The sequence below is a fragment of the Triticum urartu genome, chromosome 1A (genome assembly GCF_056163025.1).
Source record: "Triticum urartu cultivar PI428250 chromosome 1A, HENAU_Tu73, whole genome shotgun sequence".
Taxonomy (NCBI): domain Eukaryota; kingdom Viridiplantae; phylum Streptophyta; class Magnoliopsida; order Poales; family Poaceae; genus Triticum; species Triticum urartu.
Window position 1 is genome coordinate 40,275,917 of NC_141873.1, and position 13,458 is coordinate 40,289,374.

Consider the following 13,458-nt stretch of genomic DNA (forward strand, 5'->3'; position numbering starts at 1 on the left):
CTTGGAAGGGGAGGAATCCTACTCCCGGTGGGAGTAGGACTCCTCCAGGGCGCGCCATAGGGGCCGGCCCTCTCCCCCCTCCTCCACTTCTTTATATACGTGGCCAGGGGCACCCCATAGACACAAGTTGATCGTCATGATCGTTCTCTTAGCCGTGTGCGGTGCCCCCCTCCACCATAGTCCTCGATAATATTGTAGTGGTGCTTAGGCGAAGCCCTGCGATAGTAGAACATCAAGATCGTCACCACGCCGTCGTGCTGACGGAACTCTTCCCCGACACTTTGCTGGATCGGAGTCCGGGGATCGTCATCGAGCTGAACGTGTGCTAAAACTCAGAGGCGCCGTAGTTTCGGTGCTTGATCGGTCGGGCCGTGAAGACGTACGACTACATCAACCGCGTTGTCATAACGCTTGCACTGTCGGTCTACGAGGGTACGTAGACAACACTCTCCCCTCTCGGTTCTATGCATCACCATGATCTTGCGTGTGCGTAGGAAATTTTTGAAATTACTACGTTCCCCAACAATAAGCCTTGCAAGCATTGCAACTAATAAGTTAGTTGCGGGATGATGTATTACGGAATGAGTAAAGAGACTTGCCGGTAACGAGATTGAAGTAGGTATTGAGATACCGACGATCAAATCTCGGGCAAGTAACATACCGATGACAAAGGGAACATCGTATGTTGTTATGCGGTCTGACCGATAAAAGATCTTCATAGAATATGTAGGAGCCAATATGAGCATCCAGGTTCCGCTATTGGTTATTGACCGGAGACGTGTCTCGGTCATGTCTACATTGTTCTCGAACCCGTAGGGTCCGCACGCTTAACGTTACGATGACAGTTTCATTATGAGTTTATATGTTTTGATGTACTGAAGGTTGTTCGGAGTCCCGGATGTGATCACGGACATAACGAGGAGTCTCGAAATAGTCGAGACATAAAGATTGATATATTGGACGACTATATTCGGGCACAGGAATGGTTCCGGGAGTTATCGGATATAAAACGGAGTACCGGGGGTTACCGGAACCCCCCCGGGGGTTAATGGGCCTCATGGGCCCAAAGTGGAGCAGAGGAGGGGCGGCCAGGGCAGGCTGCGCGCCCCCTCCCCCTCTAGTCCGAATTGGACAAGGAGGGAGGGGCGCCCCCCCTTTCCTTTCTCTCCTCTCTCCCTTCCTTCCCCCTCTCCTAGTTGGACAAGGAAAGGAGGGAGTCCTACTCCCGGTAGGAGTAGGACTCCTCCCTGGCGCGCCTCCTCCTGGCCGGCCGCCCCTCCCCCTTGCTCCTTTATATACGGGGGCAGGGGGCACCTCTAGACACAACAATTGATCCTTGAGATCTATTAGCCGTGTGCGGTGCCCTCCTCCACCATAATCCTCGATAATATTGTAGCGGTGCTTAGGCGAAGCCCTGCGACGGTAGAACATCAAGATCGTCACCACACCGTCGTGCTGATGGAACTCTTCCCCGACATTCTGCTGGATCGGAGTCCGGGGATCGTCATCGAGCTGAACGTGTGCTAGAACTCGGAGGTGCCATAGTTTTGATGCTTGATCGGTCGGGCCGTGAAGACGTACGACTACATCAACCGCGTTGTGCTAACGCTTCCGCTTCCGGTCTACGAGGGTATGTAGACAACACTCTCCCCTCTCGTTGCTATGCATCACCATGATCTTGCGTGTGCGTAGGAATTTTTTTGAAATTACTACGTTCCCCAACAATATTATGTCCCCTGGAGTTGCAGGTCGTCTGGAAAGGGAATCAGCATCACTATTTTCAATCCCTTTTTTATATTCAATGGCATACTGGAGCCCAAGTAGTTTAGTGAGTGCTTTCTTTTGCCACCTGGTATGCAAACGTTGCTCTGACAGACAGGCCAGACTTCTTTGATCAGTTCTGATGCTGAATTCAGATAACTGCAAATACTGGCGCCAGTGTTCCACTGCTAGAAGAATGGCCAAAATTCCTTCTCATACACTGAAAGTGTCTGATTTCTGGGCCCAAGAGCTTTGTTTACATAAGCAATTGGGTGGCCTTCCTGCATAAGTACCGCCCCAATTCCTACATCACAGGCATCTGTCTCCATAATAAATTTCTTGGAGAAATCAGGTAAGGCCAGTACTGGGGCTGATGTCAGAGCTTGCTTCAGAAGCACAAAGGCTTGCTGTTCATTGTATGTCCATAGAAATGGAACTCCCTTTTTGAGAAGGTTAGTAAGAGGTTTGCTCAGCATACCATAGTGGGCTATGAACTTCCTGTAATACCCAGCCAGGCCCAAAAATCCCCTGACTTCCTTAGCAGACACAGGTGTTGGCCAGTTCCGAATAGTAGAAATCTTGAAAGAGTCAGTAGCTACCCCTTGGCCACTGATGACATGTCCCAAGTAAACAACCTGAGTTTGTGCAAAAGCACATTTTGACAGTTTCACTTGCCACTGATGTTGTAAGAGCAGTTTCAACACTTCTTCCAAATGTTGTAAGTGCAGTGCATAAGAAGCACTGAATATGAGGATATCATCAAAGAAAAGCAACACAAATTTCCTGACACAGGGTGACAGTGTCTCATTCAAGGCAAAATTGAATGTATTAGGTCCTCCGGTAAGACCAAAGGACAACACCAGAAATTCAAAATGGCCAAAATGTGTCTGAAACGCTGTTTTGTGTTCTTCCCCAGGGGCCAATCTGATCTGATGATAACCTGCTCGAAGGTCCAACTTGGAAAACCAACAGGCTCCAGACAACTCATCCAATAACTCATCAATAACAGGGATTGGATATTTGCTCTTCACTATGATAGCATTCAATTTCCTATAATCATATATAGGTCTCCAAGTTTTATCCAGCAGGGTATTCTTTTGGCAACTAAGGGATATACACGTGATTAAATAAAAACTGAGGGGGGGTTTCGCAAAAGAACATGCCACATCAGCACCTGACAGTTGGGGCCGCATGGTCAGATACAGGGTTATACGGCTGTCTAACCTTTTTGTTACAATTAGGCCCTAAAGTGGTAGTTAAATTTTTGTTAAATTAAATTCCGCGCGCATTGCCTCGTCCCCGGTTCGAATCACAGCGGGCGCGTGTGCGTGTTATTTCCAACAGAAAAAATAAATCCAGCAGGGTATTCTTTTGGCAACTAAGGGATATACACGTGATTAAATAAAAACTGAGGGGGGTTTTCGCAAAAGAACATGCCACATCAGCACCTGACAGTTGGGGCCGCATGGTCAGATACAGGGTTATACGGCTGTCTAACGTTTTTGTTACAATTAGGCCCTAAAGTGGTACTAAACTGCGACCAACACGACTAGTAGTACTGACTCGTAACATGGTGCCGAAGTGTGGTAGCTCCTTGCAATTAACTCCTTCGGCACACATAGACGCAGGGGCCCTAACTTACATGCCGATCATGCCTCTACTGGCCAACATAGGTGCATCGCCACTGGCCTCACCCCTACTCCCCCTCTTTCTCTCTTCCATGATGATGTGATGCAATGGACGGGAGGCAATGCTTCATCTAGATCCAGATTGGGTGGGGATCGGATTTGGAAAGGAAAAAAAATCAGAATCGAAAAGAGAAGGAGATCGGGACGGGGTGGACACGATCGAGAGGGGAGAAAAAACCAATCGAACCTGGAGTTCACTGGAAAGAAAATCGGGAGGAAGATGTTCCTTCGCGGGAGAAAATCGGTGGGGCTCCTTTGTCGGAAAAATATCTTTTTTTTGCATGGCATCGGAAAAATATCGGTGGGGGCATCGTTGCTTTGGTGGGGAGGTACACTACCGAAAACGGCCCTACCCCAACGGCCAAACCTATGCCTACGGCTGCCGTCGGCCTAGTTTGAGATATGCCGACAGCCCAGTCTTGGCCGTCGGCTTAGCCTGGCCGTCGGGTTACATGAAATGTTTTCCTTTTACAAACAAGGATGTATCTAGGGCACATCTAGATGTGCATTAGTTATTGCACATCTAAATGAGTGAATCAATCATAAAAACAAAAAAAAAAAGAAATTCACACGAATCTCAACATAAGATCAATGACATAGGACTTACATGTGCAATACTTATGACACATCTAGATGTGCTTTAACAAAGTTTAGGGCCAGTAATAGGCGCCGGCGCGCCGGCCCAAACTTGGGCCGGTCAGCGCACAACCACCCGATCTATTTAGTGCAACCGTTAGATTTGCATCCTTCCCGCCGTAGCGCTTCGTTCTTGTACCTTCCCTCGCGCATTGACCAACAGGTCACGTCCATGGCGGACCGCGCTTTCCGCCACATTGACCAACGTGTCCTCGGTGGCCTGCGCTTGCCGGCCAACAACGCCACGCGTGCTCATCTCCTCAAGTGGCCGCCTCCCTGCTGTCGCATGTCGCCTCTCCGCTGACTCTGATTGGAGCAAAAATCACCCCCGCCATGGTCGGCGAGGACCGCCGATTCAAGAAAACGCAGTCGACGGGCGGTCCCCAGCATCATTGCCGGTGTCTCCCTCATCGCCTTCAGGGTAGTCGCAGCAATCTTCTATCGTTCTAGTCAAATCGACGGTTGTAGCAGAAAAATGTTGGATGTAGCTATCCGCATTGCCGGTTCCAGCAAAACCCGCCGATGCAGCTCCCCCATCATGCTGGTCCCATTGCCGGTTCCAGCAAAAAATGTTGTCGGTTGAAGCAAAACGGACGCATGGTTCCAGCTATAATACCTCTCTCCCCCGTCACCGTCTGTTGGTCGTAGCACCATGCGCTGCTGGTTCACTAGTAGAAAAAGGACCTAATGTGAGACACATTAGTCCCGGTTTGATTTTGGCCCGGTACTAATGGCACCATTAGTACCGGTTCGAACGGCTATGCATTAATGCCGGTTCGTGTTGAACCTTTAGTACCGGTTCGTGCCACGAACCGGTGCTAAAGGGGTGGTGGCAGGCTGGCGTCAGGCTGGGGCCCCATGATCACCTTTAGTACCGGTTCGTGGCAAAAACCGGTATTAAAGGGCTAACCTTTAGTACCGGTTCGTGCCATGAACCGGGACTAAAGGGGTCTGACCTATAGTCCCGGTTGGAGACACAAACCGGGACTATAGGGCAATTTTCAAACTCTACCCCCCCTCCCCCCTCCCCCCCGTGTATCACCATTTCAGTTTTGAAAAAATCGAAAGAAAATGATAAAAACTTCAGAAAATAAAATCCTTCGAGAGGTAGTTATATTACTACACCTACTAGTTATGAAAATTTAAAAACTTAAATTTGGACATGTTTTGCAAAAAGTGTAGGGAAAATGTAAAACGGCTATAAATTTTGCATACGATGTCGGAAAAAACGTATAATATATCAAAAAATTCAGCACGAAAATCCGCATCCGATTTTGACCGCATATGGCCTGTTTGCAATTTTTTAGAATCCTCAAATTCCAAAAGGAAAAAAATATGCTCAAATTTCAGTTTTTTTTTAATTTTGGTCAAACTATGGTCAAACTACTTATTCAAGAAGTATTAATGTTACTACATAATTATTCAAGAATATTAGTGTTACTAAATAATTATTTCAATTTTTTGAATTTTGGTCAAATCTGATCAAACTATGGTCAAACTGTGGTCAAACTATGGTCAAACTTATTTAAGAAATATTAGTGTTACTAAATAATTACTGTTTTTAGAATAATAGTTTCAAACTCAAATGGTGAAACGAGTGACCTAATGCTCAAGCTAAACTGCTGAGGGTTAATAGGATTGACAGCTTACATTTGTCAGTAAAACAACAAGTGCAGACTTGGAAAGTAAGGGGAATAGAACTCCGAAGTTAAGCGTGCTCAGGTTGGGAGAGTGAGAGGATGGGTGACCGACCGGAAAGTTAGACGATTGGAATGAGTGATCCACACTTAAGAAATTAAGAGGGGTGATTAGAGACTAAATCATCAAATAATTCAATTCAGAAAATTGAAAATCAAAAAAGAAATCAAAAATTTTTCCAAAATTTTGACAAAAAAATTCAAAAAGAATCTTTAGTACCGGTTGGTAACCCCATGCCACGCGCGCGAGCTCACGCCACATGATGGGCCTTTAGTGGCGGTTCGTGCCGAACCGGTACTAAAGGGGGGGGCCTTTAGTGCCCACACTTTAGTGCCGGTTACAGAACCGACACTAAAGGCCCTTACGAACCGGTTTTAAGGCTCTTCGCGAAGCTGGTTGCAGCTCTCTGCAGTGCCATTGTAGCTCTCAGCATGGTAGCAATCCTCGCCATTGTAGCTTCGCCATGGTAACCATTGCTTGTTCCAACATTCCAAAAAACACTGGTTCCAACACCCTCACTCGTTGGTTGAAGCTTTTCTTGCTGCTTGAAGCTTTTCTCGACACCCTGGCCGGAGCTTCGCTGTCGTGTCATAGCTTTCCCGTTGTTGTGGTTGAAGCTTTTTGTGACGCTGGTTGAAGCTTTTTGCGATGCCGGTTGAAGCTTTCTGCGTCACCTCTGGACTTGCAACAAAAAAAGAGCGTCTCGTCTCGTCCCCACGGCGTCGCCGGTTCCACCATGGCAGCTTGAGCTTGCAGCAAGGACATGGCATCACCATGGCGAGGTGGACGACCTGGACAGGGAGGGGGGAGGAGGAGGGGGCCCTGGCAATGGCGTCACGTGCCGAGGAGGGCGACGGGAATGGATGGTGCATGGCCATGGCGTCGCCGTGGCGAGCGGCTGTCTGCTTGTCAGTGTGGAAAAGCTCGTATCCATGGCCGCCGAGGCGTAGCTCGAAGTTCAGGACAACGCGTGGTGTCGGAGAAAAAAAGAAAAAGCAAAAGGAGGACAATGATATAAGGTTGTTGGTGGTGCGGGCCCATGTAAAGCGTGCTCGTCCAATCAAGACAGACGCGCGTGCGAGGCGACCGGCCGAAACTCGGCCGGTCTACCGTATGCAAACATTTACCTTTAGCAAAATTGTTAAAATAACTTCTTCCACTGATGAAATCTTAAGTAGCTTTCCTGCTATTTTAAAACACACATAAAATGTTATCTCGCAAAAAAAACACGTAAAATGTTCTCTTGTGCAAAAGGGGGCCCGCATGCCAAATTGCCAATAACAATGACCGCCGCATCCGCTAGCTTCCCGCCAGCGCTGGAATAGCCAAAAGTAGCAGCATCAGTTCGGCGCCGTTCGCCTTGACCGACGACTTCAGCGCTCTCCACCGGCCCCGTGAAGTGGAAGCAGGTAGCACTGCGAGTACGCGGTTTCCTCCGATTCAGCCCGGCCGGTCCATAATAAATCAGTTCAATTGCTAATTTCATGTCAGTCAACATTTGCGCCCCACGGGCCATGGCACCACGCGTTTTCACTTTTTTTTAATGTTGGTAGTTCTACCAAATTCATTGATCAGAAGAAAGAAAATTGGTCCAGTTTATGAGGGAAATCGGACCCAAAAACTATACAAACTGCGCCTTTCGGCAGCAGCACACACAACACATATCCTCGCGAGCCACGGGTCCCTCTAACCGGATCCATCTCCAGGACGATGCCCCCAAGAGAGAACACGACGCCGAATGACGCCGCCATCGTCCGATTTAAACTAGATCAAGAGTTTCCCCCAGAGCACGTTGGGAAAGGCAAGGTAAAAGCAGCTACATCGATGCCTCCAACAAGGAAGCGACGCGTGAAAGCGCCGCCATCGATGACTCCGGCCGCAACCGGAGTACGACTTTCGCCGGCAGTCTCACCTGCATAGCCCGAACCCAGGATCCAATTAGCCTACACAGCGAACCACTATCCCTGCCTCCACGGCCAACCGCACCTCCCCGACGAGCTCGACGTGTTTCCAACCTTGCATCCACACACTCCACTGGACGGAGGATGCAACCCCTAGCGGCGCCATTCGTCTCCCATCGGAAAGGATGCAACCAAGCACCACGACATTCGTCTCCTCGAGGATGCAACGCCTGCCGGCCATTCCTCTCCCTCCATCCACCACCATCACGGCCTCCCACCCGAAGCAGCATCGAGCTCACCGAACCCCCAAACAGAAGGATGAAACACCAGGCGATGGTGCCATTCATCTCCCACAGCCTCACCCGCACGGGCAGCAGAAACCAGATCGACCACTGCTCCCTGGGGAGCTCCCATGCGCGGGCCCGGCCGCTAACGCCCCAGCACAGCCGCGACCCTAACACACCAGATCCGGGCCGCCAGAGCCACGGCGCGGCATCCAGGCGCCAGATCCGGATCCCCAGCACGCGAGCACGGCGCCTCCCTGCGCAGCCAAGCCGCTCCTCCGGACGCGGTCACCCCGCCACAGTGCGCGCCCTCGAGACGCCAGATCCGCGCGGGCTGGAGACCTCGCGCGCCCACGGCTCCTACGCCGCGAGCTGCCTCCTCCTCGCGCCAGAGGCGCGCGCTAGCCACCCCTCCGCCATGGCGTGCCGAGCAGCGCCGGCCCGCGCACAGCCACACGCCGCAGCGCCTCGCGCCTGCCTCCTCCGCTTGGCGCAGCTGCCCCGCGCAGCCCACCTCGCGAGCGGGAGTGGAAGAGCCCGCCGCCGCCGACACCACACGGGCTTTGCCCGGGCGGCGCTCGCCGGCGGCGGCGGGGGAGGAGGGGAGGATGGGTAGCGGCGGTGCCCGGCGGCTAGGGTTAGCGCCCGGGCCGCTCGCGGGGAGCGACACGGGGCTCGGGGTGAACATGTGTGAAAAAACTTTGTAGACCGAACAAATATTAGAACATCAATGTGTGAAAAAACTTTCAGATTTTTTGGTCCGATATAAATATACAAAATGAGATTTTCTTTGAATAAAAATATTATTTCAAGTATTTAAAATGCATGAAAAAATCTGAAAGTTTTTTCCTATATCGTAGTTAGAATGTATTGTTGTTCTGCAAAATTTGAAGTTCATATGTTGTGTCGTTTGAGAGAAACAAAAAAACCAAATGTATTTGCACGGATCTTGATGCATAAATGAATGGCAAAGATAAAAGATACCGTGTAGCGTGAACTATGGAAGGGAACCAGCCCCTGTGACTGGACGGGCGTAGCCTGCAGCAACGCTGTGCTGCCTCGTGGTGATGTTGTCCTAGTTGTGGACAACATTTCACTTCCGTTCCGCCATATTCATGGCAGGTTGGACAATCTCCACTTTGCAGACTTGCCTTATCTTGTCTATCTGGACCTCAATTTCAATTTCCTTTTGGGACCAATCCCGTCAAGCATTGGAGTTCTGGCCGAGCTTGCTTACTTGAATCTGTCCTACAATGGCCTGAACGGATCTATCCCAACTTCCCTAGGTAATTGAACTAAAATAATCTCCCTTGATCTCTTCTACTACAGTTTTTTCTACCATGCCTAGTAATGTATGAATTTGATGAGCCTTCACTTACCAACTAAGTCCTGCCTGCTGCACATCATGAGCCTTCTCCTAGCCTTGGAGCTGCTGCTGCTCCTGCTCGCCTTGCCACACCTTACTTCTGCCTCAAATTCCACGCATCCGTCACTGTATCGGCAAGCCAAGGCACTTCTCCAGTGGAAATCAAGCCTAGAGGGATGGAGCTTTGAGCTGGACTCATGGACAAAGGTAACCAGCCCCGGTGACTGGACGGGCGTAGGCTGCAGCAACACCGTGCTGCCTCGTGGAGTTCTAGCCGAGCTCACTTACTTGGGTTTGTCCCAGAATGGCCTGAATGGATCTATCCCAACTTCCCTAGGTAATTGAACTAAACTAATCTCCCTTGATCTCTCCTACTACAGTTTTTTCTACCATTCCTAGTACACTATGAATTTGATGAGCCTCTCCACTTTGCAGACTTGCCTCATCTTGTCTACCTGGACCTCTGTGGGAACTCTCTCGGGCCTAATCCCATCAAGCATTGGAGCTCTTGTCAAGCTCGTGTTCTTAGATCTATCCTACAATTTTCTCAATGGACTTTTCCACCATCCATAGGTAATTGTACAAAACTAACGACTCTCGGTCTGTCACACAATTTATTTTCCAAAAGATCCATTGAAAGCATAGGAAATTTGACGAGTTTAGAAAACTTAGATCTTTCCTACAATCACATAAATGGTTCCTTCCCTTCAATCATTTTGTAATTAGCCTCTCTAACAACACTAGATCTTGAATCCAATCAGCTTAACAGCATGTTACCACCACAATTTCGATCTCTTATAAATCTATCATATCTGGATCTTTCCAACAACCAGATCACGGGTTCCATTGGAAGCATAACCGGTCTAACAAGTTTAGAATTCTTGTATCTTTCCAACAATCTAATAAATGGTTCTATCCCATCGAACTTTTCGAAATTGATCTCTCTTACAACACTATCACTTAAGTCCAATCAGCTTAGTGGCCTATTACCTCCAGAGTTAGGATCTCTTGTTCTTCTAACTGATCTGGATCTAAGTAGAAACCAGTTTCTAGGAAGCATTCCACCTCAGATAGGACATTGCCACCTTTTGTCATCGTTACTCATATCAGACAACTTATTAACAGGAGAAATACCACAAGAATTTGGTTATCTTACCAACCTATATGAGCTGGACTTGAGTAGAAACAATTTAAGTGGCACCATCCCAGGGACTTTTTCTAAATTTTCCCAACTGTATAGGATGAATTTATCATATAATAGTTTGGGTGGCGCAGTTCCATTACTTCCATATGCATCTGTCTCTGGACCCTTGATATCACTTGACAATAATATGGATTTATGCGGTGAACATTTTTATGGTGTAAAACCATGTGAAGTACCAAAGCTTGACAGAGAACGACAAAGCAATAAGCATCCAAATAAGATGCGACTTATAATCATTTTTTCTTCATTTTCATTTGCCGGCCTTGTAATAGCAAGCATTGTGGCTGTTTGTTGGAGAAGAAAAATCATAAAAATTACTACCGAAAGCAAGTCTGGAGATATACTTTCCATATGGAATTTCGATGGGAAGATCGCGTTCAAAGAAATACTCACTGCAACAGAAAATTTTGATGAGAAATATTGCATAGGCATTGGAGCCTACGGATCAGTCTTCAGAGTTGAGCTTGGAGGGGGGAAGATTTTTGCAGTCAAGCTCCTCCACTCGATGGAAGAATACAGCGATGAGGGGACATTTCATGCTGAGATTGAAATACTGACGAAAATAAGGCACCGATGCATCGTCAAGCTGTATGGATTCTGTTCCCACTCCCGGTGCAAATTTCTCGTCTATGATCTTATCGAGAGGGGAAGCTTATCGTCTATTCTGCATGAGCAAGAGCTAGCGATGGAGCTAAATTGGCCCAGGAGAGTTGTTGTCGTGAGGGATGTAGCTCAAGCTCTCTCCTACTTGCACCATGACTGCGACCATACAATCGTGCATCGTGACATAAAAAGCAGTAATATTCTTCTGAACCTCGATTATAAAGCTTATGTCTCGGACTTTGGCATGGCGAGGAAGCTGAAGCACCGTTACTCAAGCTGGAGCTCTATCTTTGCAGGGACATGTGGCTACATAGCCCCAGGTACATACATGGGCTTAATATTTTGTTTATCCTTGAATTAATATGAAAACGTGATTCAGAAAGAGACAAAATGTGGTTTTGTTTTTCTGTTGCAGAATTGTCATCTACCATGTTATGGACAGAGAAGTGTGACGTGTACAGCTTTGGCGTGGGTTTTTTTTTCGAAAAGGGGAATCTCCCCGGCCTCTGCATCAAAACGATGCATACGGCTATCTTATTAACCAAATAACAAAAGGTGCCAACAAGGTTCCAAAGTCTCTAGCCAAACAAAAAGCCAAGGAAAAAAGCAGCTCACACAGAGCAACAGACGGCTAGATACACAAACTAGTCCGAAAAAGATGCCACAACCGGCTGGCTAAAAATAGATAGGGAAACTAATTGCCTATCCTATTACATGACCGCCATCCAAACCGGTTGAAGATATCCCGAGCTACCATCTCCCAACGGATAGATCCAGTAACCAAAAGCTCCCTGGCTTCCATCAGAGTGAGTAGCGACCATGAACGGATCAGTGCCGTAGCTCGGAAAATAACCTGCAAAAAATGAATCCGTGAAGTTCTGTTAAAAACTAAGTCATTTCTGCAATTCCAGATAGTCCATAACAAGGCGCAAACTCCAACCCGAAGATGTCTTGCTAATGCAGGCTCAACCCCATTAAGCCATGTCCCAAATAAAGCATTGACCGAAGTCGGTGGAGTAATATTGAAAGCAGTATGGACCGTCCGCCAAAGAACTTTGGCCAACGGGCAATCAAAGAATAGATGTTTAATCGTCTCATCCCGATCACAGAAACTACACCTAGTAGGTCCTGTCCAATTGCGCTTAATCAAGTTGTCCTTTGTCAGAATAATTTGTTTATGGACAAACCACATAAACACTTTAATTTTTAAAGGAACTTTGACAGCCCAAACATACTTGGAAGTTGGAATTGCGCTTTGGCGTGGTTGCACTGGAAGTTTTGATGGGAAAGCACCCGGGTGATTTGCTCCTTCCATTCTTCTGCGGAACAGAGCAGCCGGAAAAGCTCAAAGACATCCTGGATCAACGCATCGCAGCACCGTCAGCCATTGATGAGGAGAAGGATGCCATTTTGGTTGCCTTGGTGGCCTTTGCTTGCCTGCAAGTCTCTCCAAAAGCTCGGCCAACAATGCAGCAGGTATATCAGGCACTCACGAACAGAAACCGCCCAACGCTGATGCTCAGGCCATTTCATGAAATCAGCCTGCAAGATCTGCACGATTACTGTGGCGCCATGGAGAATATATGAAGCTACATACTAGTCTCCTTTGTTGGCAACTACATGTTTGGCACGTGTCTGTTTGAGATAATGGATCTATACTGCCAGGCTTGAAATTTGAAGTGTCATGTATCAAGAGATTGATATGAACAAGAGATTTCTGTGGATAACTGGTTCTTGAAGCGACATTTTGATATGGCAATTAGCATCTTAACATTTTTTTTCTCGAATACGCATAGCATACTTATCTTACATTAAAGAGAGAAAAAAGGGGTACAAGAGCCCTCCGCCGAGGGTGTTACAACACACCCACTCCACCGTATCAAGGGTACACACTATACCTCACCTCCGACCCACCTATGTATCCACCTAAAGAAGGGTTCCAAGTCCGACCGTATGAGGCCGGCCGTCTTCCAAGCCCTACCCTCCGAAAGGATCCTACCAAAGAGTCTATTAAGCGACGGGGAGTCGCCGTCAAACACGATCCCGTTTCGATGTTTCCAGAGCTCCCAAAGGGAAAGGATGATGATGGTCCGTGAGTCCCTCGCCGGCATGCCGTCCCCTCCTATGTTTACCAGCCATGATGGCACCATGTCGTCCTGCGTTGGCGTCCACTCCGGCTTGCCCAGTGCCGTGCAAATCTGCAGCCAAAAGGACCGGGAGAAGGCGCACTGAAGCATGATATGGTTCATCGTTTCATCCTCCTGGTCACAAAGCGGGCAAACCTCCTGATGCGGCAGCCCCCTCCTGGCCAAACGAT

At 48.2% G+C, this 13,458-nt stretch overlaps 1 protein-coding gene and 1 pseudogene across 1 annotated transcript; both read left to right on the forward strand.

Annotated features, from left to right (window-relative positions):
* The first annotated feature begins 9,373 nt into the window (after positions 1 to 9,373).
* LOC147989793 (uncharacterized) lies at positions 9,374 to 10,579 on the forward strand (annotated as a pseudogene).
* Positions 10,580 to 10,879: 300 nt separating this feature from the next.
* On the forward strand, positions 10,880 to 12,747 carry LOC125532651 (putative leucine-rich repeat receptor-like protein kinase At1g35710). Its single transcript, XM_087514867.1, has 3 exons — positions 10,880 to 11,461; positions 11,557 to 11,609; positions 12,384 to 12,747. Exons 1-3 carry the CDS (start codon positions 11,044 to 11,046, stop codon positions 12,726 to 12,728), a joined length of 816 nt encoding a protein of 271 aa, XP_087370993.1. The 5' UTR covers positions 10,880 to 11,043; the 3' UTR covers positions 12,729 to 12,747.
* The last annotated feature ends 711 nt before the right edge of the window (positions 12,748 to 13,458 follow it).